This window comes from Typopeltis vanoorti, chromosome 4, assembly GCF_054136105.1.
Source record: "Typopeltis vanoorti isolate ZY-2024b chromosome 4, IOZ_Tvanoo_1.0, whole genome shotgun sequence".
Classification (NCBI taxonomy): Eukaryota; Metazoa; Arthropoda; class Arachnida; order Uropygi; family Thelyphonidae; genus Typopeltis; species Typopeltis vanoorti.
The window spans coordinates 106,511,125-106,537,240 of NC_143552.1; the positions used below are offsets into that span (position 1 = coordinate 106,511,125).

The following is a 26,116-nucleotide window of genomic DNA, read 5'->3' on the forward strand; positions in this document are numbered from 1 at the left end:
CACTAATAGTTGTTATTATTGCCAGTCAAAGCTTTTAGCAGCTCAGCTGGGATATTATTGCACCCAGGGGATTTATTATTAGGAAGATTCTTAATTACATGTTCTATCTCCTTTCTTGTCAGTAGAGTGGTATCTGTTGTTACTTTTAACTTAAGGTGTCGTGAATCATCTATCATGTTACCATTATCATCATCATAGAGATCTGATAAGTACTCTGCCCATCACCTTCTATTTATTTTTTCCTTATCAATGATTATGTTTCCATCTGTGTCCTTGATGTTATTAGACTGTGTTAGTCTTGCTTTTCCATTAAGTTCTTTCACTTTCAGGAATGCTTCTCTGGTTTTGTTCCTATTTTGTAATTCTTCTATCTTGGTGCACTGCCTATTTATCCAGGTTTCTTTCAATCTGCTGCATAACTGTTTGATTCTTTTATCCAATGTTTTATAGCTTTCTTCTTTATTTGCTCCTCTTTTCCATGTTCTTCTTTCATCAATAAGGTTGATTACTTCTTGTGTTATCCATGTTTTTTTTCTTTCTTTCTTTCTTGTTTATTGATGTGGTTTTTAGCAGATGGTCTTATACAGAGGTAGTGGAAATTTTCCTCTAAAAACTCAGGTTTTTCATCCCTTAAAATAGAAAAATTAGCTTTAGAACCTCAGTTGCTTCAATTGTAATGTCATATTAATCCTATAATTCTACATGACAAGGGTTTTAAGTGGCAGGCAGTATTTGCCTATAAATTACTTGTGCAAGATTTGGAGGGCAAATATGTCACAAGGTTAGCTTTGTTTTTATTTGATAGTGGAAGCTGCGATCAGTAGCCTAAGGAAAGGACCTTTTTTTAGAAGGCAAAATTACTATTTAAGCATGAGGTACATTTTTTTGGCTTAAGAGAGCTAAAAAGAAGCAGTCCTATGAGTATTATTAAGAACTTCTTCATTGGATGTCTTTATCTTTGAGATAATTTTTCTTAGTGATCAGTTTTCAGAATGGCTACAGTTTCCAGATAACACTTGATTGTGAGTGTATCTGGAAAATGGGAAGACTACATAATACAATAGATTTGGAGTTACACAAAATAGCTCATGACAGTAGTATATCTAGAATTGCTAAGGCATCTGTAGATGTGAGGATTTTTTTTTGGTACTTTTGCTACTACTGCTGCTGGTAAACACTCAGCATATCTTCTACCTTGCTTTGCATATTAGGAAAAGGGATACTACCTTGCTTTGCATATTAAGAAAAGGGAAACTTGCATACTAATGGAAGTATGCAAGTTTGACTGGAGAAGACTGGGATTTAAGGAAGTTGCAGTTTAGCAGAGACCAGCCTGAAGATGTCACTGTTAACAATAATGTAGTCTTTAAAATCTATCTTATTTCTTGTGTCTTCTGTCCATGTGATTTTGTTTATATCTTTATGTTGGAGCATGGCATTAGTTATAAATACTCCATGTCTTGAACAGAAATCCAGAAGATACTATTATTATTATTATTATTAAAAATTCCTTCATTTCTTCCTTAGTAGAATTTCGTGTGGCCAAAATCACTGATAAGTCTTGTTATCAAATTTCTCATTGTGAAATTTGTCTACTGCACTTTACTTAAAATTATCTGCTGTTAGAGATTATCTTTATGTTTAGTGTTGATACTGTAGCCATCCACAGAAAATTCTTTGCCTACAATTCATCATAGGGAAAAAAAATTCTTCTCAGGGAAAATTCTTCGTGAGAAAATTGAAATGATATTGATTGTAATGATACAACACATATGAAAAAGAAATATTTTAGAACATAGTTTATTTCTGTCCTCTCGGTTAGCCAAGTGGCTATGCGCTTCTCAACCATATGCCTGGGAAAGGAGTGTCTCCTGAGTTCGATTCCTGTCGCTGACGTGAGGAGCTTAAGGATCTTTCTCAGACATAGCCAAGTTAGCAGGTCTTGGGCGTGGACAGCTGGGTTTTTCTACCCAGTTTATCTGGGGGTTTTTCCACCCACAAGCAGGCAAACCAGTCCCCTGAACACACACGCAGCCACACACATAGGACACACCAGGAGAACTAGGGCTAGCCACCTTATCCTCAGGATGGGTATGGCTTAGAAGGGCTAAAGATAGCTCTATAACAGATCACTAGGCCTAATACCTGAAGGGAAGAAGTTTATTTCTGAGTTTTTGTATTATTTATTTAATCAGGTTTTATTTAGTTTTTTGTAATATTTTTATTCTGTATAAAATGAAATTAATATTTTTTGTTTTACTAATTGGTGAGTTCCCTAATTTCTGTCTTTTTCTTAAAATTGTAATCTTTTTTAGGCTCTATAGATGTTTTTTTTTTTTTTTTTTTTTTTACAAACTGATCGGTGATTAGGGAGTAAGGGCACCAAATTAAAAATGTTCAGAAAGGAAGTAGATTTGAGAACTTGCATGATGACAGTGAATGGAGAAATGAGGACATTTCAGATAAGATTACCCACCCAATATGAAAAGTTCAACAGGAAACGAGAGAGAGTCAAGAGAATGAGAAAACAAATGAAAGCTTGGGTGGGAGAAGTATAATTGTAAGAGAGGAAATGAGAATGTTGAGGAAAGTGTGTAAGTTTGTAAAGGAGGGATGAATGGAAGACAGGGTGACATGAGAGCAATATGTGAGAGTGCAGGGATGAGACAGAGGGAAGGATGCTAGTGTAGGTGCAAATAAAATCATGAATGGCGTAGAGAACAAAGATTAAGATGTAATGAGAGAGAGAGAGAGAGGCTTGCTTACACGTAGTCTTTCATAGGACAAAACATAAACTTGAGAGAATGAATAAACGTTTGGCAAGTGGTGCTGCTGAGAAAAGAAAGAAAAAAGAGGTAACAATGAAGAAAGTAATTCTCATCAAAGAATGATAATGAGAGTAGGATGAGAATTTCGTATGGAGAGATTCCATGATAATAGGATTGCTTTGTGAAGGAGTGATGGAATCATGTTTCTCAGGTGCAAAGATTCATGATGTTGGTGATGCAGAAAGGTAAAGTGAAATATTTGATTGTTTGGCAGACACAAATGAACTGAAAGGAGAAAAGTATGGTATGAGGGAGGACATGAAAGAGTTGCTGACAGTAGCAAAAGAGAAGAGCGAGAGTGTAAAGATAGTGAGTCTGTTGCTGCATCATAATAGAGGTGAGTTGCAAAGAGGAACATAATTGCAAATGACTCAATCCATAGGTTGTATAGGAGGAATGGGGTGCAGTTTCTGGATGTGTGCAGGGAGTTTGATGGCCAAAAAATACTTATATAAGGCAGATGGGTTGCCCTTAAATGGATCTGGGTGCTGCAGGAATCAATCGACCGTGAGATGCGGTGATTGATTCATTCAATCCAATACCCTTGGAGGGTAGTGGATGGCAATGTTGTAGCCAATGAAGTTCTAACTGAGGCTCGGCTATTGCAGTTACCCTCCTGCCATGATCAGAGCTTTAATAGCTCAATAACACCTTATCCCTACACTGTCCTCTACAGATAACGGGGAAGATGAAAAGCATTCTTGCTTCGCCCCTTTAAGCCAGTCCTTATAAGGACTTAAATGGATCTGATGTTAGGAATTTAGAAAAGTGCTCCTGACTGTAGTGGGATTGGATGTGCAAAATCAGGAAAACTAATCAGCAACCAGATACACATTCTCCTGCAACTGAATGGAAGAATCACTGGCAACAATAACAAAATGGACATCCCATTACAGATGCCACAATAGAGGCCCCTGGTTTTGACCTGCTTAGATGCATGGTCTGTCACTCAAAAGCCTGAGGATAGACCATGCCAGATGTGCTACTATGATGTACAAGTGGAGCCTGTGTCAATCCCCAACATGTGACTGGTGCTGATCAACAGACCATCAATCATATTATTCAGGACTGTCTACTATGGAGTTTTCAGGGCACATTGACAGACCTGTTCCAGGCTACACCCAGATGCAATCCAATGGGTTAGAGACAATCTGAACTTAAATTTGTGATTTTTAGCATATAGTTTTCGTGTGTGTGTATATATATATATATATATATATATATATATATATATATATATATATATATATTTACTTTATTCACACCTCTACAGAAACTCTGCTCCTTACTGAGCAAACCTGGACATGACAATCTCAAGTATCCCAGCATCTACCAGATTTTGTGCGGTTATGATAAGCCATACTTTGGCTAGACAGAAATCTATTGAGCTACGCATTGAAGAACATCAGAGGGACATAAGTTACAGAATAACACGAGCCAGTGCTCTGTCTAGCCATGTTCTGTTTTCTGCAAATTCTAATGAAGAGAACCACACCCATCCAGTACTATGGGATAAGTCTAGTAATATTTTCTATTGTTATGATGAATTAGAGAGAAGGATAGTAGAATCTAAAGAAATCATTCTCAATCCTATACATCTCAATAACAACCTAAGTTATAACCTCTCTGACTGTTACTCCGCTGCTATACAATATTGGCGTACACACGAGTTTGTGAGCGCATGCGTAAGCCCAACAATGAAGTCAAAGAGAGAATGTTTTTAAATATGCAAATGTCAACGCATTAACAGTGAAATGCATACACTAACCTTTTTTTTTGTACTGCTTAGAGTTATTCCTTTATGGTCCTTATTGGTTGTTTCTTTTATTTTTTTGCACCTAAAAAAGTCTGTTAAAGACGAAACTAGTTGTGCCATTAAAATTTATTTTATTTCTTATCTCGGTTTCCCAGTCATTTAATCCTAAAAAACATATATATATATATATATTCACTTTTCTATTTTTATCTTTCTATTTGCACAAACCTAACCCATACGAAATGTATGTATAAGGAAACTAAGAGTTGTTAAGGAGGGAACAGGTGAGGGTGCATACAAGCACCAATAAAGCTAATGGGTATGTGATTGGAAAGAAAATGCTGACTTTAGTTTCTGAGGTAGTAAATAAAAATGATATTGTGGGTACAAAGTGCTTGACTAATGCTAGAAGTATTAGAAACAAGGAGAAATTTTTAGCATTGGTTAGTTCCTATTGGTCAAAAGTTATTGGTATTACATAATGTGGCTGACTGAGGATGATATAATTATTGGCATAGAAAGTGAAGGTTATAGTATTTTTAAGGTGGATAGAGCAAATAGGATGGGGAGGTGGGGTATTACTGATGATGTCAGATGAGTTGTAGCTTAAAAGAGTTGTGATACAACAGGAAATCAGTAAGATGGAATGCAGTGCAGTCTGGTGTGAGATACAAGCTAACAAGTATTTGGTTGGCTGTTGCTGCTATATGCCAGGGAATGCAAAGGATGATGTGGGTGATATGTATTAGTAAATAAATTCAGTAAGTGGAGGGTGGATAATTATTATCGGTGACTTTAATTATGGTAATATATTGGGTTTTGCAAATTAAATGGCCGATTTTAAGGACAATTGAAAAAGAAGAGAATAAAAAGAAGAAGAATACCTGTTTAATCAAAGTAATCTCCAGCAACATCAATGCATTGTTGCCAACGTGTGGCAAGGTTATTATACCACATTTGTAAAAATCAGTGTCTCTGGAAATGATAAAGTCCTCCACTGCCCGATAAATTGATGCGTCATTGGCAAAGCATTTCTTGGACAAAAAATGGCTCAAGTGCCAGAAAAAATGGTAATCTGTTGGGGAAATGTCAGGAGAGCATGAGGATGAGGCACCATTTTGTATCCCAAATTGTTGATTTGCTGTATGGTTGACACTGCCGTATGTGGTCCGGCGTTATCCTGAAGCAATAGGACTCCATGTCTATTCACAAGTGCTGGTTGCTTAAGGCACAATTTGTCATGCATTTGCCGCATATCTGTACAATATTGTGCTGCATTTATCATTTCACCTCGTGGAAGGAATGAGTAGTGAATAACACTAGCAGAAGACCACCAAACAGTAAATTTCAGTAAACATCTTCATTGGATGCAGAGGTGCCTTGGAGTCCTTCCTGGAGCATCTTTCACTCCCAACCACTGCGACGAACATGTACGATTGTCGTAGAATATCCACTTCTCATCCACAGTTGCAATTCGTTGCAGGAACCTGAATGATATAATCACGTAATCACAAGAAAGATATTTATTTAACCAAATATTTCGGTCTGGAAATAGCAGACCATCGTCGGTGGTATTACAAGAACAGTTTAAAAAATATACAAGCTAGAATACTAACAATAGATCGTTGAAATTAGAATTTCTAATTTCAACGATCTATTGTTAGTATTCTAGCTTGTATATTTTTTAAACTGTTCTTGTAATACCACCGACGATGGTCTGCTATTTCCAGACCGAAATATTTGGTTAAATAAATATCTTTCTTGTGATTACGTGATTATATCATTCAGTCTTATGTCGCAAGTATCCTTAAAACAACAAGTTGCAGGAACCTTTCTTCTTTAGAAAAGAGAGAAGAGCACACTTCCAAATGCCGTGCTTTGTTTTCATCAGTGAGTTCGTGAGGCACCCACTTGTCGAGCTTCCTACTTTTCCTATTATTGCCAAGTGCCATGAAACAGTTGAGAAGTGTACATTTAGTGTCTGGACGATGTCTCACACAGTTTGTCGTGGATCTGATTCGATTAAAATCCTTTAATTCATTCGAATCAATGAAGGAAGGACGATTGCCATGGGGTTCGTTTTGTAGCCTGAAATCTCCTGAGCGAAATTTTGCAAACCAACAACGAGTGGATCTCTCATTAGTTGTTCCTCCACTGAATGCTTTATTGATGTTTTTTTTTACTGCAGCTGCTGCAGAATTTCTCAATTTGAACTCGTAAAGGTATAGCAGCCTTAATTGACTGGGTTCCATGATTGACTTGATGTTGGTAGTACTTAGAATTTGTTTCGTTCAATGAGCCAAATACTGTCACATGACAAAAAATTTGCATATACCTCAGCGCTTTCTTTCTTTAGCAACCAATAGAAACCTGACAGTCATTCAACGGCCATTTCATTTTGCAACAACCCAATAGATTGGAAAGACGAAAGGTCATATGAGTGGAAGGAAATGCAATTTATGCAACTTCTTATGAATAATTACAATTCCATTACATGCTGCCTTAGGCAGCATGGAATGGAAGGTACTAGGGGATTGATAATGCTGGACCTTGTGATTACATCTGAGGATTTATGTATAACGAAGATGGATATATTGCTGTCAGTCAGTGAGAGCAGTCATTCAGTTTTGACTTGAAATTTTAATCATGTGAAATTTTCAATAAAGAAGGGTTTCATGTGGAATTGGAGTGGTATTGGAGGATATATTTCAAGGAAAAGATGCTAGTAGTGCTTGGGAGGTGGTCAAGGGATGTTTGAAGGAATGTGTTAGCTGACTGCATACCATGAGGTAAGAGAATTAATAAACTGGGAATTAAATGGGTGAGTTACAGCTTTAAGCAGGAATTAAAATGACAAAGAAGCATGTGGAAGAGATTCAGAGATAGAGGTATTCAGCAAGCCCATCAGCAGTAAACACAAGCCAGAAGAAGTGTTAATGGTATGGTAAGGAATGCAAAATCAGAGTATGAGGAGATTAGCCAAATAAGCCAAGAATAATCTGAAATTGTTCTTTCAATATGTGGCAAGGTAAAAGACAGAATGGCTATAGTAGAATGATTTTGATTAATGCAGGTGGTAGGGAGGTAATGAAGCAGATGAAATAGATGTGAGTTATTGGATGATCATTTTGCAAGGGTATATCATCCAGGTGAAGATATTATAGTGATAGATATGACAGGGATTAATATGAAACTAGAGATGGAGAAAGACGAAGTACATAGGATATAACAGAATCTGGATGTGAATACAGCCATGGATTTGGATGGGATATCAGTTTGTGTATTATGAGAATGTGCTAGGGAATTGGTAATGCCTTTGACCAGATTGTTTAATCTGAGTCTCAGCTTGAGTAGAGTCCCAAGGGAATGGAAGGAGACAAAAATAATTCCATTGCATAAAGGAGGTTCCAAGATAGAAGCAGAAAATTATCGACCGAGTAGCATTTCTAGAGTGATGGTCAAAATATTTAGATATGTTGGTTAACACAAAATTCAGGAATTTGTGGTTAGGAATGGGAGTGGTATGGGGGAAAGCATGGCTTTGTGAAGAGTAGGTCATACTTCATTAAATTACTCACCTTTTTAAAATAAAATGACGGCTGAGTTGAATAAAGGTAATGGATACATGGTGATACAGACTTCGCAAAGGCAGGATACCGCATTAAATCCTGATATGTAAATTACATGAATGTGGTGATGTGGGTAAGAGGTGGTTGTTGGAGAAATACCAAATAGTAGTTTATTCAGGAGCAGATTCCTGTGGAATGCCTGTGACTAGTGGCATGTCCCCCAGAATCTGCACTTGGACCACCTACTATCTAATTTGTTCATTAATGATATAGGAAATGACTGAGGTGAAATATTCAATTGTTTACAGATGATGCAAAATTAGGTAGAGGAGTAGTCAATAAAGACAATGTTGATATTTTACAGGATGACATAAATAGATTGGCAGTATGGGCAAAGGAGAATAGATGTTAGTTTAATGGCAAAGTGTAAGGTTATGCATTTTGGAGTGAAAAGATTACCAGCTGTGTTCCATATTGATGGAACCGTACTCTAGGAAATTGAAGACGACAGGGATTAGGGGTGTTGATGGATAGGGAGTTGAAGTTCAGAGGGCATATTATAAAAGTTGTTGAAACAGCTCATAGGATTACCTCGTTGTTCAAGAACACCCTTCCATGTTAGAGATAAGCACGCTATTATTCCTTTTTATAAGGCTTTGATAAGGCCTCATCTGGATTAATGCATGCAGATCTGGTCACCTAGGTTTTCGGATATATGGATCAGGTGGAGTGGATTCAGAAGCAGTTCACCAAGATGGTGGTAGGTTTGTGTAATGTTTCATATGAGGAGAGATTGAAGATTTGTGGGACAAAGGCTGCTTGATTGGTAGATAAGGGGGAATATGATAAAGACATGAGTTGTTTAGGGGGTTTATAGGATTAATGTGGAAGAAATATTTCAATACATGAATAATGTCAGGAAAACTAGAGGTCATGGAAATTGAGTAAAATTTAGTTAGCAAGGGAGTAAGGACTAGATTTTTTGCTTGGAGAGTGGAATAGAATGCCAGAGTAAGTTGTGGGTGTGCTTTGTCAGTAAATGATTTCAAGGCAAAATATGACAGGTACTGTACAGGTATTGATAATTAATTTTTTTGAAATGGACACCCCTCCCACTCCTTACAATGTGTCCATGGACTCCATGTAGGTCCTTAAGTAATAGTTATAATAATGTTTATTTTTGTAACCCTTCACTGTTTTCTTTGATTGTATTCATCTGTATATTCTTTATTATTACAATGTTATTTCAATTTTCTCACAAAGAATTTTCCACAATAAATTGTTGGCAAAGAATTTTCTTATAGCTATTTAAATGTACTCATGGTTATTATATTCAGCATACCATGTATAAATCAAAAGTGAGAAAAAGACAAATTTGCACTTATGAGTTCAAAAAAATTTAAATTTAGTTTGCAGATACTCCCATACTACATATGTGATATCCTTACCTTTTTTTTTTTTTCCCCTCTAACAAGGATATTTCATTTTCCAGAAATGCACAGCACTCACAATTAGTATTGCATATAATAGAGTTCCTCTGAAGGAGAAATCGGGATGAAAATCTGTAAGTGGGTATAAGATTTGTAATTCCACTTATTCTACATAATGTTTGAAAAACCACATGGTGAGCATTCACATTTAATCATCATCCTATGACTACTTACAAAATAAAAAGTGAATTGGCCTTTTTTCAAAAATTGCCCTCCTTTTATTGTGCTTTGGTTATGAGATACACCAAACTTTTGTACCAACCTTTGCATAATGTTTGCTGAATTTTTCTTAATGTTTGCTGAATACTTCTTAGAATTTGAATCCTTCTGAAACCTTTGGCTCTTCATATAATTAGTAATTAGTAACTTAGAATGATATCATATGATTTAACTTTGTTCATTAGAGTTCTTTGAATGATAAATAGTTATTAATCATTGGTGTTACACCTTTTCATTGTTCATTGTGATAAATTCTTAGGGCTTTTTTTATTTCCTAGGTTTGGCGCATTTTTAGTCATTTACATATGTATAATACCGTTACAAATCGTTGGACACAGATTATTACTCCAACTAGTTGTCCTGCAATGGCAGGTCATTCTGCTACTGTCCAAGGAAATCTTATGGTTGTGTTTGGTGGGCTGCAACGACAAAGTGGAGAAGGACCATCTTCCAGGTAAATAGTTGGAAATTCAATTAGAAATTATTAATTAGAAAGTATTTCAGATATATGCCAACAAAGGTTGGTCGATTGTGCTGGCCTCTGCTACTAATGGCTCATGCAAAAAAGTTAAGCAAGTTTGAGCGCGGTGTTAGTAGTTGGAAGGGAATCAATCATTCGATGCCGTTGCCACACTCTCCCTCGATGAGTCTTTGGACTCCCTGGAGGTGTCACATAATAATAATAATATTTCTTTACCAGAAAGAAAATAAAAAACAAAAATTGAAAAAAAATATATTAATTACTATTTATCAGTATCATTCTTATTTAATTATGATGGGTGTATGACACTTCAAGTTTAAAATTGTTGAACAAAATTAAAATTTTTTAAAAATAATTTTTAATTGCACTTGCAGTTTTTGCAACCATTATTTTCCTTTTTTTTCTGAATTAACTCTGGTACTCTTTAATCTTGAGCATTGATTGCAGCAGATTTATTCTTATATTTTGGCAATTTGATATATTAAAGGCACCTTTAATACTCCATATCAAAATTTGATAGTCATAAAGTTGAATTAAGTATTGTGGGGAGGGGGGGTTGAACCTTCATTTGTTTCCTGAATCCTTGTGTGTGTTGGACATAATTGCGTGCGCGCGCACACACAGAGAGAGAGAGAGAGACTTATATCGCTTTATTCAATACCGTACAAAAGCATGCAAATATATGTGAAAAATCTGCTATTATTCCACATGTGAGAGGTACAAGAACCTTTAGCCAATCAGTGTCATGTGTGGGATACAGGTAGAAATCTATTGGCATTTTTCTCTTCATCCAGTTGGACTGTAGTTGTAGAGAACACATTATGAGGAAGGTGGTTCCAGAGGACAGAGGTAGATGAAATTAATGAGGAAGAGGAGATCTAAGTTCGATGCTTTGCAGTTGTACTGAAAATGGATCTTAGGCAGCTGCTGCTGCTCTGTTTTAACAGGCTCAACAAAAAAAAAACCAGAGGAATGATGCTTTCTGACTATGAGCTTTTAGGTGCACCATGTGAAATATGTGAACAGAAGTCTAAGGATGGGCAGATTTCTGATTTTATATAGTGTTAGTGGCTGGGTGATTATAAAATAGCATCTTGAGCAGAAAAGAATACCTGGTTTTTAAGAACTGAGGAAGCCATTGATGTGATGTGTTTATGCCTGGAGAGGCTGGAATCAGTGTGAGTCCAGAGAGAGAGAAATCTGACCCTATCTAGTAACTCGGGTATTACTGAAGTCAAGGGAAGGTGAACCGAGATGTCTTTTGCAAGAGAAAAGGTGGCACTTGAAGGGGGTATGGATTTGGAGAGGATTAAAGTTTAAGGCATTGGTTGCAGATGGTGTTGAAGCTTGGGATGCCTGAGTACTAATCATGGTTTGTTGAAAGAGTAGGATGGAGTGTACTATTATCAACTGAGCGTGGATAGCATTAGTGACAAGTAAAAGTAGTGGTCATCTATGTATGGGAAAAAGAGAGTAGGTAATAGAATGGAACCCTGAGGCACTTCTACAGGGTGTTCGGGATAAATTTGACATATTTATAATTAATTATATTTTTCCGTAAGTTACATGTATTAACACACACTTCTCTTCATTTAAAAGTTTGGACCCTTCTTCATTCATATACAAGATGTCAGAAAGGATGGATAGCTGGAACCCACCTGAATCATGGAAGAGAATAACTTGTATCATGATGATTCGTGCCCGCCATCAAAATAAGGATATTACGACTGCTGCCCAATGCTCCCTGAATACAGTAAAAACAATCAGGCATGAACTAGAGACTTGCAATGGTGACTACGAGGATGTAGCAAGAAGAAAGATCCCTAGCAGACGATCTGATTGCGTTCGTACAGCAGAATTCCTCGCAAATCTGCAGGAACAGGTGTTGAAGAACCCTGGCATTGGAATTCGGGCTTTGTTCGTGGAGTTGCTAACTGTAGTCAAGCCCTGGATAACAAGGGTAGCCAATGGTAGGCTGTATGTATGGCAGCAGGATTCGGCCCCTTGCCACACCTCTGGGAAAAGTCAATAATGGTTGTCTGAAAATTTCTACGACTTCACCAGTCCAAATGTTTGGCCTCCAAACTCCCCAGACCTTAACCCCATGGATTATTTTGTATGGGGCGCAGTTGAAAAAGACACCAATCGCACTTCCAGTAATACAAAAGCCCAGTTAATGGATAAAATTAAAACAGTTTTTGCGGCCCTTCCCAGGGAGACTGTAGCATCAGCTTGTTCGAGGTTCCGAAGCAGAATTGAAGCTGTGATCGATGCTAATGGTGGTTATTTTGAGTAAATCTTGTTGATAGTATTGTAATTAACTCTGCCTGTAATGTTTTTTTGTCAATTCATTAAATTTAATAGATACAAAGAAGATTTTCTTTTTCCTTACGAAACTGTCAAATTTATCCCGAACACCCTGTATATTTGTGACAAAGCTCAAAGAGAGTATGCTGTTTACCATGACATACAGTGACCAGAGAGAAAGCTGACTGTCCAATTACAGAAGCAGGTAAACTGGAGGAAGACAATTTGATAAGCAGACCTCAATGCCAGACATGATCAAAATTCCTGTACGTGTATATGTTTCTCCGAACGTTTCTGTCGCATATGTCTGGGGGAGGGGAGGATGATACAGGCTAAGGGATCAGCCAGAAATGGATTAGCAGAATCCATACGATAGTTTTTGATTAACTGGCCTCTAAGTAGTGGAGGAATTGACTATTGATAACTGTCTCCATTTTGGGGAGGAACAGCAGGCTTTAATCTCTTTGGTAGCTAACAGCAAGCTTTAATCTCTTTTTAAGAAGGATATTCTGTATGCTTGCTTCCATATGTTGGATGCACCAGCTGAGTAAAGAAGTCTGAAGAGATATGATAGAGGACAGGTGGTAAATCTAGAACACAAATGTTTGAGTACAACTGGAGAGATAACATTGGGACTTTTTGGTTTCTAAGTTAGTTAATATTCTTTTCATCTTTTTGGCAAGAGAAAAAAACAGGAGGTATACAGCACTTAGTCACTGGTATGGAAGGAATTTGAGGAGAAAAGTAATGTGAAGAGGTCAGCTTTATCTTTCAATGATGTAATAGTGTTGCCACCTGAATGAAAGAGAAAGAAGTGGAAGCACAGGTGAGCAGAAGTTGCATCTGATGGCTTTCCAAGGGACTAGAAAGCACAACTCCCATTTGAACAGGAGGCAAGTTTTCTGTTCTTGGTCTTTTATGAATTGGGATTTACTGATGGTTTTTTTGCATTTTCTTCAGGATGCATGTTATACATTTACTGCATGCATGCAGCAAATGTATAACAACCATAAAACAATCATAAAGTTACAATGCCCATCATATTGACATTGAGGTAACAACCTCTTTCTCTTCTTTATTCAACTATTATATTAACTTATCTGTTTCAAAAACTGTTGGAAGTTTTTTCACTTGATTATACTATAAATTAAAGATACCAAAAAATTATATACTTGGTTTAATCCTTTATCCACGTGTAAGCAAACAAGTTTATGCCTGAACTATTTTCAGGACTGGGGCAACTCGTATATAGAAGCTTATGACTTCACAGCACTTGCCTTAGTATCCCATAATGCAAAGCACATATCCTTAAGAGTATGTATAATGCTATGCCTTATGGAAAGGGTCACTACCCAGACTCATTTTGACCTTTATTGAGGTCTCCTCAGTGGGAGCCAGACCCAGAGGTGATACCAAGGTAAAATAATGCAAAAGTCATATTTTCATATCTGAGTTGCCAAAAGGCGTCACACCTTATTATTTAATTACTCTGGATTAGAGATAGTTGTTGGAAGTTTTTTCACTTGGGTTATACTATAAATTAAAGATACCAAGAAATTATATACTTGGTTTAATCCTTTATCCAAGTGTAAACAAACAAGTTTGTGCAATACTTGGTTTGCTTACACTTTGCCCAAGTCATCACTGCAAGAGTTGGAGGAGAAGAATGATTATAGTGGGTCTGCTTTATCTTGGGTGATGTTACAGTAACACTGTTTAGTTGGTGGGAATTAATTTTATTTTACTACACTGCTTATTGAAGCCTGATATCACTTCAAAAAGTTCCATGTTTAGTCTTTAGTTCAGGGTTTCTGGATTATGTAAAAATTAATAAAAAAATATAAAAAATTTAAATAAAATAAAAATACTTAGCCCGCCTGCATCACTACCGTGCTATAAATTTACAGTCATTAGTGGGAGGGAGTTACAATATAATAAAATAAAATAAAAACTGGATGTGTGAGAAGTGGAAATGTAGATGGGCAAAGTTACACCCAGTAGCCTTGGCAATGAATGAAGTTCATTTGTCATTTGAGTAGGATGAAAGTTTTTTTATTTGTTGTCCATTCATTGTCTTATTTGGATTGCTGATAGTCCTTTTGCTACTGTTGTATACTTTATTGTAAGCTGAGTGTATATCTGGAAGTTTGGTCTTCAGTCACGTGATATGCTGAATTTCTTTCTTGGACTTGTTGGAAAATCAAGGAAGTTTGGTGTGTTGTCTGGAGTGGTATTTTGGATGAATGCCTTCATTTCAGCAACAATGTTGAGATGAATACTGTTCAGAAAACAGTAAATAGTGGTTAAGAAGAAATCAAGTGTTGGGAAAGCAGAGACGATGATCATATTCTGGTTGTTCATTGCTGATAGTAAATTTCCCAGCATTTCTTCCAGTTTGATTACTGAAGTTGGTTTGAGTTGAGAACAATGAAGATCTCAAGGAAGACAACCTCACTGTTTGGGTATTTGGACTACAGGAAATGTTTTAGCAACAAATAATGAAAAAGGTAAGAGTAATAGTTATCAGAATTTTGGAGAGGCAATTAGAGACGACAAATGAATGCCACTGAATGGAACGAGGAGAGTCCGAGTTCCTGAGCAGATTGAAAAGAGAGAATTTAAGGTTTAATGTTCTGGTTACTAGTTTTAAATTTGTATTTCCACAATTTCATAAAATTTAGTTTTCCTTCTACTTGTAAAAATGCTCCATAATAATAAAGCGCTGTTCTTAACATCAGATTTAGTTTACATCTCAGTCTTGTCTTTTCAGGGATCACACATCATGATGATTAGATCAGGTTGTTACTTTCCTCCTATCTAAAGAAGTGTGACTTTTCCTCTTGATATGGTAGGACATGGTCCTTCTTTATGTGTGTGTGTGTGTACATGCTGTGTAAATTAAATTTTTATGATTCACGTGGGAGATGAATTTCTTTGTTCAGTGTGAGATAAATAAATTCCGTGTGATGATACAGCGTTCCCCCTTTATACGGGAGTTCACAGTACCATCTAGTCCTCCTAAATTTTATCCGGGCTCCGGAACTGGCATAGGCTGACGAATCAGACCTATGGCTGGGTCAGTATTCCTGACTGTAATCTGTGTGTGTCCTCGGACCAGTTTGCCTGCTTGCGGGATGAAAAAACACCAGATAAACTGGCGGAAAAAACTCTGCTGTCCAAGCCCAAGACTGGCTAACTTGGCTATGGCTGAGGAAGATCCTTGAACTCCTCACGTCGTTGATGGGAATTGAACCTAGGACACTCCTTCCCCAGGCATATGGTTGTAAAGCGCAAAGCCACTAGGCTAACTGCACGGACAATGTGAGATCACATCCCCACTTACTGGAGACCTGAAGTGGCATAAAAACTTCCATGTTTGGTCTCTAGAGCAGGGTTTCTAGACTATATAAAAAAATTAATTAAAAATAGGAAAAAAAAAAAGATTGAATAAAAAAAAAATTCAGCCCTCCTATTACAAAATGTACTATAGGTTTGCAAATAGCCTTTTGTGGGTGAGAGCAACATAAAAAATTAAATAAATAAAAATAAAAAGTTCAAATAAACAGAATGAACAATTTTGGAGCATAGTCTGTTTGCTGTACTAAATTTTGTATCTTCCATTGTCATATCTAGTCAAAACTAATGATTATTGCTATGAATGTTTTCAGTAGTTCATGTCAGTGTGTTTAAATTTGCTCTTACATCCTTTGCCAAGGTATAAGATGATTTTATTAAGGAATAAATATGTTTCATGCAACAGTGTGGTAATAAGTACATGTTTGTGATGAACTTGTAATGAGCATTCATTTTAATGTAAACAGAAAATCTATTGAAGTCATGATTTGAAACAGTCAGTAGCTTTTGCTAGCAGCAAAATATTTTTGAGAAAAAATAAAAGTAAGGAAGAAAAAAGGGAAAAGGACTTCATTCATATTTATTAAAAGTGTGAAGGAGATAAATATCTGATACCTTTACTTTGACACAGTAGCCTAATTCTTCACTTAATTCATATTAAATGTATGTATAAATCAATGAAAATATTTGTTTATTTTTATATATACTTTCTTACATTTGTTTTTCACATACCTAAAAAAAAAGTTTGTACTAAGAGTATTATTTGATTCTTTCCAATATATTTTTTTACTTAATTGTTTTCCCCAAAACATAAAACAGATCTCATCTTTATCTTTAAGATTCACTTATTCTCATAAATAAGACAAAATTAATTTCAGTATACAATTTTCATATTAGATTGTAACCATTCTGGTTTAAATATGTTATTTGTATAACAGTTTTTAAATGAAATTGTAATTCCGAATAAGATATTATTTTTTGACAAGATAGTGATAGCTGGTCGTGCTTTACTCTTAAGATAGTTCAATCTTACTCTTTATTATTTAGCTCCAGTGATGTTTGGGTTCTTGATCTTAGGACTTTGAAATGGAGGAAACAGATGACATCATCATCTCAGCCGTTACCTCGATATGGACATTCACAGGTAAATATTTATATTTTTAATGATTAACTAATTTTGATAGATCTGATCTAATAGGAATATGACAAAACATGTTCACACTGAAAAAAATGCCAGAAAGCTTGAAATTAAATAAAACATATTTCAAAATAAATATTCTTTTTCTTTTAAAAAAAAAAAAAAAAAAGTTAGGAAACTGTCATAAAATTCTTCATTATAACATTTTTGTATAATGACATCATTCATCATCAAGCAGGTAATGGTGCCAAAATGAACCAGGACACTGGCAGGAAAGACAACAGCACTCCTGGAAAATTAATACGTAGAATTTCTTGAGATCTGGAGTATGTGTATGTCATCATGTATTTGCTATCAAATAGGCATATTGTGGATGATAAGCAAAAACACCACTTAATGTGTTGGAAATGTGAGTAGGTCGGAAGTGTGCATGTCAAGAGAGAGAGGTGAAAATAATTAAGAAACATGCAATAGATGTAATATTATATAATGGTATTTTTTAAAGAAATTACATTGTACACTAAAAATTAATTATACAAGGGTGATCTGAAAAGTTCTTGGCCTCGACCATACATGGCAACACTATCAGCAACATTTTTTTTTCTAAGTTGGTACATCGTTCCTAAGCATCCATGTGAAATTGCAAGTCATTCTATCAAGTAGTTTGTTTTATACAGATGTCTGAAGCAAAAGTGTTGTTTGTATACCTTGAAATGGATAAAATTGAGTATCGTGCAGTTATAAAATTCTTTGTAAAAGAAGGTTTAATGGCAAAAGAAATTCATTCGAAGTTCATAAAAGTTTATGGGCACTCTTCTTCTTCATTTTCGACATTTGAGAAATGGACTGCCGAGTTTAAATGTGGCCATTCCAGCCTTGAATCTGATCCAAGTGAAGGTCATACAAAAAGTGTAACAACACCAGAAATTATTGATCAAATGTACAATATGGTATTGGATGACCGGCGAGTCAAAGTGAGTGAAATTGCTGAGACTATAGGCATTTCTAAAGAACGTGTAGGATATATTTTGCATGAAGAATTGCAAATGAAAAAGCTTTGTGCAAGATTGGTGCCATGCTTTCTCACAGCAGATCAAAAATGCACTCGCATGAAAATCTCTGAACAGTTCTTGGAGCGTTTTAAAAGAATAAAACTGATTTTGTGTGTCGATTTATTACTATGGATGAGACTTGGATTCACCATTACACACACCAGAATCCAAACAGCAGTCAAAACAGTGGACAGAAGCTGGTTGTTCAGCACCAAAGAAGACAAAGTTGGTTCCATCAGCAGGAAAGGTCATGGCATCGGTGTCTTGGGATGCTAAACGCATTTTGTTTATTAATTATCTTGAAAAGGGTAAAACAATAACCGGGGAATATTATTCCAATCTTCTAACCAGACTAGATGAAAAAATTTGTGAGAAAATCCCAATTTGCAAAAGAAAAATATAATCTTTCATCAGGACAATGTACCTGCCCACAAAGGTGTTTTGGCAAAATGAAGGGATCTGCACTATGAATTGTTGGAACATCCACCCTATTCCCCAGATTTGGCTCCCTCTAACTTCTCTCTCTTCCCAAAACTAAAACTCTTCCTCGCTGGTCAGCATTTTTCTTCGAATCAAGAGGTGATTGCAGCTGCCGAGAACTTTTCAGACCACCCTCATAATATATTTAACTATTGTTTCTGATATTTTGTTAAATTTAAATTGCTGTCATCAGGGAATTCATTAAAAACTGATATGTGTATGCAGGCACTATGCTTGATTAGTGAGAGGAGCATTATCAAAAGTGAGAGAGAGAGTGAGATATATTTCTTCCTGGAAATAAAGCAGAATTTTGTTTTGGTAGCATTAAAATTTGCTAAATTATCTTCACTCTACTTGAGAATTGTTAGAAGATGGTGTTTAAGGCTATGACCATAGAAGATTTCGAATCTTGAGTCATCTAAGTACTACAAGGTTGTGTGAATCACAAAGAGAAATTCATTATATTGTCATCAGCAAAGCTACGACTAGGTTTAAATGTTAGTGAGAGAAGGTCATTGATGTATAGGAGAAAGAGTGTAGATAAAAGTACAGAATGTTTGGGAACTGATGGAAAAATCAGATCAGAAGGAATCATCCACCATGATATGCAATGAATGACTAGAAAGCAAGCAGTAAATCCATTTGCAAAGGATTTACTGCCTCCTTTGAATGAAATGCCTTGAAAATATCAAGAACAACCATGTGAGCTTCTCTAAAGCTTTCCACGGTGTGTGTCCAAAGGTGGGTGAGGTTAGCAAGGAGATCTGCTATAGAATGAGAATGGTTGAATCCATGTTGGTGATCACTAATTAACCAGTGGGTCTCTAGGTAGTAGAGAAGCAGGTCCTTGATATTGAGGTGAAAGCAATGGAATGATAGTTTGGCTGATTTTTATTTCCATTTTTAGGAACAGGCTGGATCAAAGCTTGCATTCATGCTGTTGGATTGATGCTAGACAGATAGAACATCTTCTAATGGCGATACAGAATAGGTATTAATTCTGAAGTACAAGCTCTTAGTACAACTGGAGGGATACTATCTGCTGGAGAACTTATTAGTTTCAAGCTAATTGAGTATTTTTCTGATGTCCTTCTGCTGAAAGAGAAGAGGAGGCACATTCAGGGTAATTTGTGGAATAGCAGGGATGGATTACCTTGGTTATCTAAATAGTTGGAGTTTTTCCATTCCTTTCTGTCCATTGTTAGGTGGCTCAGCTCTTTTGCACTTTATGCCATTCCTTTACATTATCAATCACTTTTTTGTAGGTTGGCCATTCTAGAATATCATTTGACCTTTCTGCTTATCCACCTTGCAGGTATGTCAAAAAAGTTTGTTTTCTTCTAATTATTTTCTGCATTAGGTTCTCTTTCCAGTTTACTTTTCTGTATAATTTTTTTTCAAGTATTCTCATCTTTGTTTCAAGGAGATCATCGCTTTATTTTCCTATATCTTATTCATTGCCTGTATGCTTGGTTTAACTTCATGGTTATGTGAAGCTCCTAACTTCTTTGAGTTTATGCTTATTGATCTCTATTTGTGTCTTCATAATCTTATCCCCAGATACCATTGTTTTAATTTTTTTTTGATAATCATAATCGACATGTGTCTCTTTCCTTTGCTTCAACTTTAGCATTCTTCTTTGCAGTTCATCTTTAGTAATGACTGTCATCTGCAAACCTTAGATGTTGATCTTTGTACCTTGATCTAAAACCCCTCTTATATCTTCCTTTATACAGTCAGCTCTCACAATAGCAGACTTGTGGAGACCACAGGAATAGTTAGTTATAGTGGATATTTATTATAGTGAATTTTTTTAGTGTTGCACTATACCTATAGGGCTATGGTTGGGATATTTCAGTAGGTTGCTATGGTGAGTTAATTTGTTATAGTGTTCATATAATGAGAATCAACTCTACATCCAGTATTCTCAACCTATGTCTCTTTCCTTTGCTTCAACTTTAGCATTCTTCTTTGCAGTTCATCTTTAGTAATGACTATCATCTGCAAACCTTAGATGTTGATTGATATGATAAAGATGCTTTGGGATATTGGTTTCCTTACTTTGTGCATCATCTTGTCTGGAACCATCTTCCTATCTTTCTACAATTTCTCATGATAGCCTTTGCACTAAGGTTCCACCAAGCAGCCCATACCTTACATCAAACAAATTTTGGTTTACTAGCTTCTCACTATAGCAAACTTGTGGGATCTGCAGAACAATTTTTCACAGTAGTTTTACTATAATGAATTTCTTTTAGCATAGATTGTACCACTGGGTTTTTACCTCAGACTTTTCAGTAATTTGTGATAACAGTGTTTGCTATGGATAGACTGTTTAAATATCAGGAATGAAATAATACATATGCATCTATTAACATTAGTATTAAAGTAGATATAGTTGATATCTACACAGCTGAAGTCCAAAACAAAAGTCAGTTTTCTCAAGTAAGTTGTAAAGTTTCTCAACTACTTTTTTATTTTTAAGCTCACATATAAATTTATAGCATTACCTCATACTAAATGCAGTGTGCTGCATTTAGTATGAGGTAATGCTATTTTTAATTTTGTCACTCCATCTTTAGAGAGGATACAACTTTTTTTATATTATCATTTTTTTTTTTCAAGGATGATATTTTTATTTCAAACATAATTATATTTTGATGATAGTTAACAGCTATCTAGTGAGACCACTAGTATACATATTTTTGACAGTTGTAACACATTCCTTCTTTGCTTTGGTTACATTAAACAAGTTCTATTCCACCCAAAAATTATCTGAAACAGAGATCTTTCTTTTAGACAGATATGTTCTATACCTTTACTAAAACCCCTACCCTCTTTCCCCAGTCTCTGTAGAGAAGGTCAGTTTTTCTCTAAAATTGTATCAAGTTTCCTGGAAACTACCCTTGATTGACAACATCTGAAATTTCATCAGAATCTTTTCATGAACGTTTGGGACTTCTAAGTTAGATGATTAACCCTTAAGATCTAAGCATGACCTTCTTAATAGCATGTATATTATGCAGTTGATTGGCTTCTCAAAACAGACTTTATGATGTGTTTTTGATTCTTACAATCTACGTCATTGTTGATAATGATATCATATATCATTATCAACAATGACTAATTCAGGATACAAGAGTGTACAGGGGATTCGAAATTGGAAGTAACCATTACTCAGTATTATCATGTTGAAAAGAATGGTATGTAAGAAAGTTTTAAAAATAATTAAAGTTGAGCAGCTTTTACAGGTAAATTGTAGACTCAACTATGCAAACATTATTGACATGGTGGACTCATTGGCAAATGCCCTAAAAGAATACAGAGAAAAATGTAAACGAGCTAAGCTATGTGTAAAAATAGCTAAACAAAAGTCGTGGGAAAACTTTGGTAAGAATATAGAAAATAAATATCAGGAAGGTGGCAAAATGTTCTGCAGGCTATTGAAGAAGCTTAGAAATGGAGGAAAAAGTAATGTAAAAGGAATCAGAGATGATAAAGGTGACATGAAAACTGAAGATAAGGATCTGTTAAATAAAACAAGCAGTGACAGAATCATAATAGAAAATTTTCAAGAGGAATGCAAAGATGAGTGCATATCAATATTTGAGGTAGAAAAAAGCTGTCAAAAACTTGAAATGTGGAAAGTCAGCTGGAGTAGATGATATTCGACCATAGCTTAAGTATGGAGGTATAAAAGTTTTCCAATGGCTACACTGCATAATTCAGAATGTTTGGATAGAAGGTTGAATTCCCAGGGATTTTAGTAGAGCTTCCATAGCACCAATCTATAAAAAAGGGGAATAAAGCTGAATGTGAGAATTACAAAGGAATTTCTCTACTAAGTGTTCCACATAAGATTTATGCAAAAAAAAGAGGTTGAGAAAGATTGTGGAAGAAAAACTTGGAGAAGAACAAGCTGGGTACAGGGCAAATAGTGGTTGTCAAGATCAGATTTTTACTTTACAACAAGTAGTTGAGAAACCACGGGAATATGACAAGGTGCCCAGTGAAAAGCTTTTCAGAATACTTCGATTATATGGGGTGAATAGAACATACAGAGCAATACATAATCTATATTTAAGCTGTCAGGCAGCAGTTAGAATTGACGGAAATACAGGAAGATGGTTTAATGTAAAATCAGGGGTAAGATAAGGATGCACATTATCTCCACTCTTATTCATCATTTATATGGATCACATTATGAAAGTAAGTAGCATTAGGCGTGATATTAGAATTTGAGATGCTCAACTTAGCTCTTTACTTTATGCAAATGATGTACTCCTAAACACATCTAGTGCAAGTCTCCAGGATTCTCTAACTAAATTGAATAACAGCTGGAACAAATTTGGCATGAAAATCATCAATAAAATTAGGCACAGTTTTTAGTGAAGATTGTAAGTTAAATCTGGAAATAGACAATAGAATAAGCTGGTATGGTGGGTAGGTAGCTAGCTGAATAAATTTATATAGAATAAGAGAGAAATTAGCCAAAACTCCAAACTAGTGGTATACAAGACAGTGTTTAAACCAGTTTTAAGTTATTGATCTGAGAGTTGGTTTAGAAATAAAGCACTTGATCAAAGACTAGAGACAACAGACATGAGGGTTCTAAGAAAAATTAGAGGAGTAAATCAATGGCAGAATCATATTAAAAATAAAGATGTTAAAAAGGAACTTGACACTATTAGCATTCAAGAATGTGTAAGCAGAGCTAATCTAAGGTGGTATAGCCACTTAAATAGAATGGGTGAGGAAAAGTTAGCAAAACAGGTGTTTGATGCCAAGATGGCAGGGCAGGAAAGAGTCCCAGAGGAAGACCAAAGAGTAGGTGGCTTGATTCAGTTAGAACTGCCTGAGAAGAACAAAATGTTAGATATGACAGTATTGGAGTGCTTACAAGTAATGGATTAATTTGGAGGAAAATTGTTGATAGGAGATTAATAATAATCTCCTATAAACTTAATGATATGTAGTACTGTCATAGTAACCTGAACAACCCTTGGGGTACATACCAGGAAATTGATGATATATTGTTGAAGAAGTATTTTTTGGGAGGGGAGAGGGGTAAGCAATATTTAAACTGAAAATTATATAGAAGTTGTTGATCAGCTTATAACAAAGTTCTATAAGAGTGGGGGGGGGGGAGGACTAGAATGTCAATGAATATTCACTCCCTTCATTCCCATCTGGTTTTCTTTCTTGAAAATTTTGATGTAGTGAGCATCACTGTTAGTTTTTTCAAAGAGAGGTACTCACAAGAAGCGACAAAGTACTACTACAAGCACTTTTAAATGTATATGTATTTAACAATTTTTTGTTTTCTTAATTATTGTGGATATACCCATGAAATATCCATTATGGTCAGTGAATAACACCTCTGTTCTTCACCAGTATGCTGTGGCTTTGAATCTCACTACAGCCACATATCCACATATGTTTCTGTCTTACGGTTATTGATGAATTTCATTATCTGGTGTGAGAGTACTGTTTCTGCTTATTGATGGCCTGAAGTGGCTTGAAAAAAAGGTTCCATATTTGATCTCTAGAGCATTTGCAGATTATCAAGTCATAACCATCTACCCACTTTGTTGATGAACAGTGGTTCACAACCTTTTGTGGATAGGATACTCAATAAACAAAATGAATTTAGTCTATTTATATTAATGTCTCTAATTTTATCATGCTCTTACTTATTGATCTTCTAAAATCCTCTAATATTTGCATCAATCTATCTATGCCTTACTCTTTCTATTGCTGTATTGCAGTTAGAAAATGTTTTGTAGACACCTCCAAGAAGAGTCCTTGTAATTCAAATAATCCTATATGCAAGATTCTTTATTTATTTCCATCAGTTGAATTGATTGTTTTTCCAGGATATTCTAAGCTAATTTTAATTTTTGAGTTCTTCCGGAAACTCTGATTTTTCATCTCGCACACAGCAAATCGGCTAAGAGAATACGCTAAAATTGCAGACAAAAATATTATTGGTAATGGGCTGAAGATGGCATTGCATGTAGCTGTTGGATTAAATTCCATCATGTCTGACCAGAATACCGAGTTATGCCCAGTTGTGTCTTTAATTTTAATTGAGTAAGCAGAAACTTGTTCACTGGTTTATAGAGTTCTAATTTTATGCCATTTTCGAAGATAAATATATCTTTTTAACCTTTGTGCGATAATGAAATGGCATTATATATAATCTAGTTTAGGGAGAGGGATCTTTTTATTCTTTTTAAGGGTTGGTCATAAGACTTTTTTGTTTGTTTGTTGTTGTTGTATTAATTTTGTTTGAAAGTTGTTAAGATGTCCCTTTTTTTTAAAATCAAAATGAATACAACAACAATAAAAAGTTGTTATATTCATTTTGCTTAGGTCATTGATGAATTTCATCACTTTACATTTAATTTTAATATAAAGTGATTTAAATATAACATATGCTCTGTGGCTGGCTGGGTTTGCCAGTCATCACTTAGCTAAGAATGAGGTATAGGTTTGAATTCCATATGTAGTAGGAATTAACCTCAGTAAGAGCTGAGGTTAATGCTTAACTTTTCTTTGATAGAACATTTGAATTTTTTTTTATGGTATCTCACCCATGAAAGAAACCTATAATATGAGGTGCAGTATGAAAGTAACACCTCCTATTTCTTTTTCTTTCAGTTTGATCATGGCAGAAAGTTTTACATATCACTGAGTAGACAGTAGTAGTCTCTGGTTCTCCCACAGTGAATGGTGCCATAGTTGGTCACAAGTGAAGCACACAAATAGTTAGAAAAGTAGCTGTTTTGGATGTATGTAAGAAGCAGAGAGTAGTGATTGAATTCCTTACTGTGTGGAAGATGCAAGTCTGATATTTATTTATCTTCCTGTGAAAAACATGACTAGATGATAATGTTGATATGAACATGTGACAGTAATGTTGATGTTAGATACTGTGTCAGACACTTTAAGAGTGGCAAAACTGAGATCAGAGACAAGCATCTAAATGGCTGGCCAGCAACAGCAGTGATGATGGGCAACTGGTACCCTGATCAAGGACTCATATCACAACTCACAGATTGTGTAATGCAGTCATTAACAATCTCATTTACAACAAGATTTGCTCATGGTGGATCTCAAAAATGCTGAGTGACAAATAAGTCCAGAAAGTTTTCTGCTTGAAACTTCTCCAGTGCTATGAGACTGAGAGCAAGGCTCTCCTATTGCACATTATTGCAAGTGATGAAACACTGCTTCACTATTACAGCTCTGAAATGAAGCGACAATTAATCAGATGGCATCATCTAAATTCGCCATGAAAGAAGAAATTCAAAAGACAGCCATCCATGGGCAAAATCATGGCAGCCATGTTCTGGGACAAGGATGGGATCTTGCTTGACTTTCTGGAGAGATTCACCAAAGTCAGTTCAGAACAGTGTGGAAACATTGCAGGAATTGAA

The 26,116-nt window shown here is 35.6% G+C and overlaps 1 protein-coding gene across 3 annotated transcripts in view; it reads left to right on the forward strand.

Annotated features, from left to right (window-relative positions):
* Positions 1 to 26,116, forward strand: part of LOC150107578 (F-box only protein 42-like) — a 190,802-nt gene that overhangs the window by 67,689 nt on the left and 96,997 nt on the right. For all 3 annotated transcript variants that reach the window (XM_090391401.1, XM_090391402.1, XM_090391403.1), the window contains exons 4-5: positions 10,141 to 10,316; positions 17,052 to 17,148. In XM_090391401.1, the coding sequence (XP_090247527.1) occupies positions 10,141 to 10,316; positions 17,052 to 17,148 (273 nt within the window). The remainder of the gene's footprint in view (positions 1 to 10,140; positions 10,317 to 17,051; positions 17,149 to 26,116) is intronic.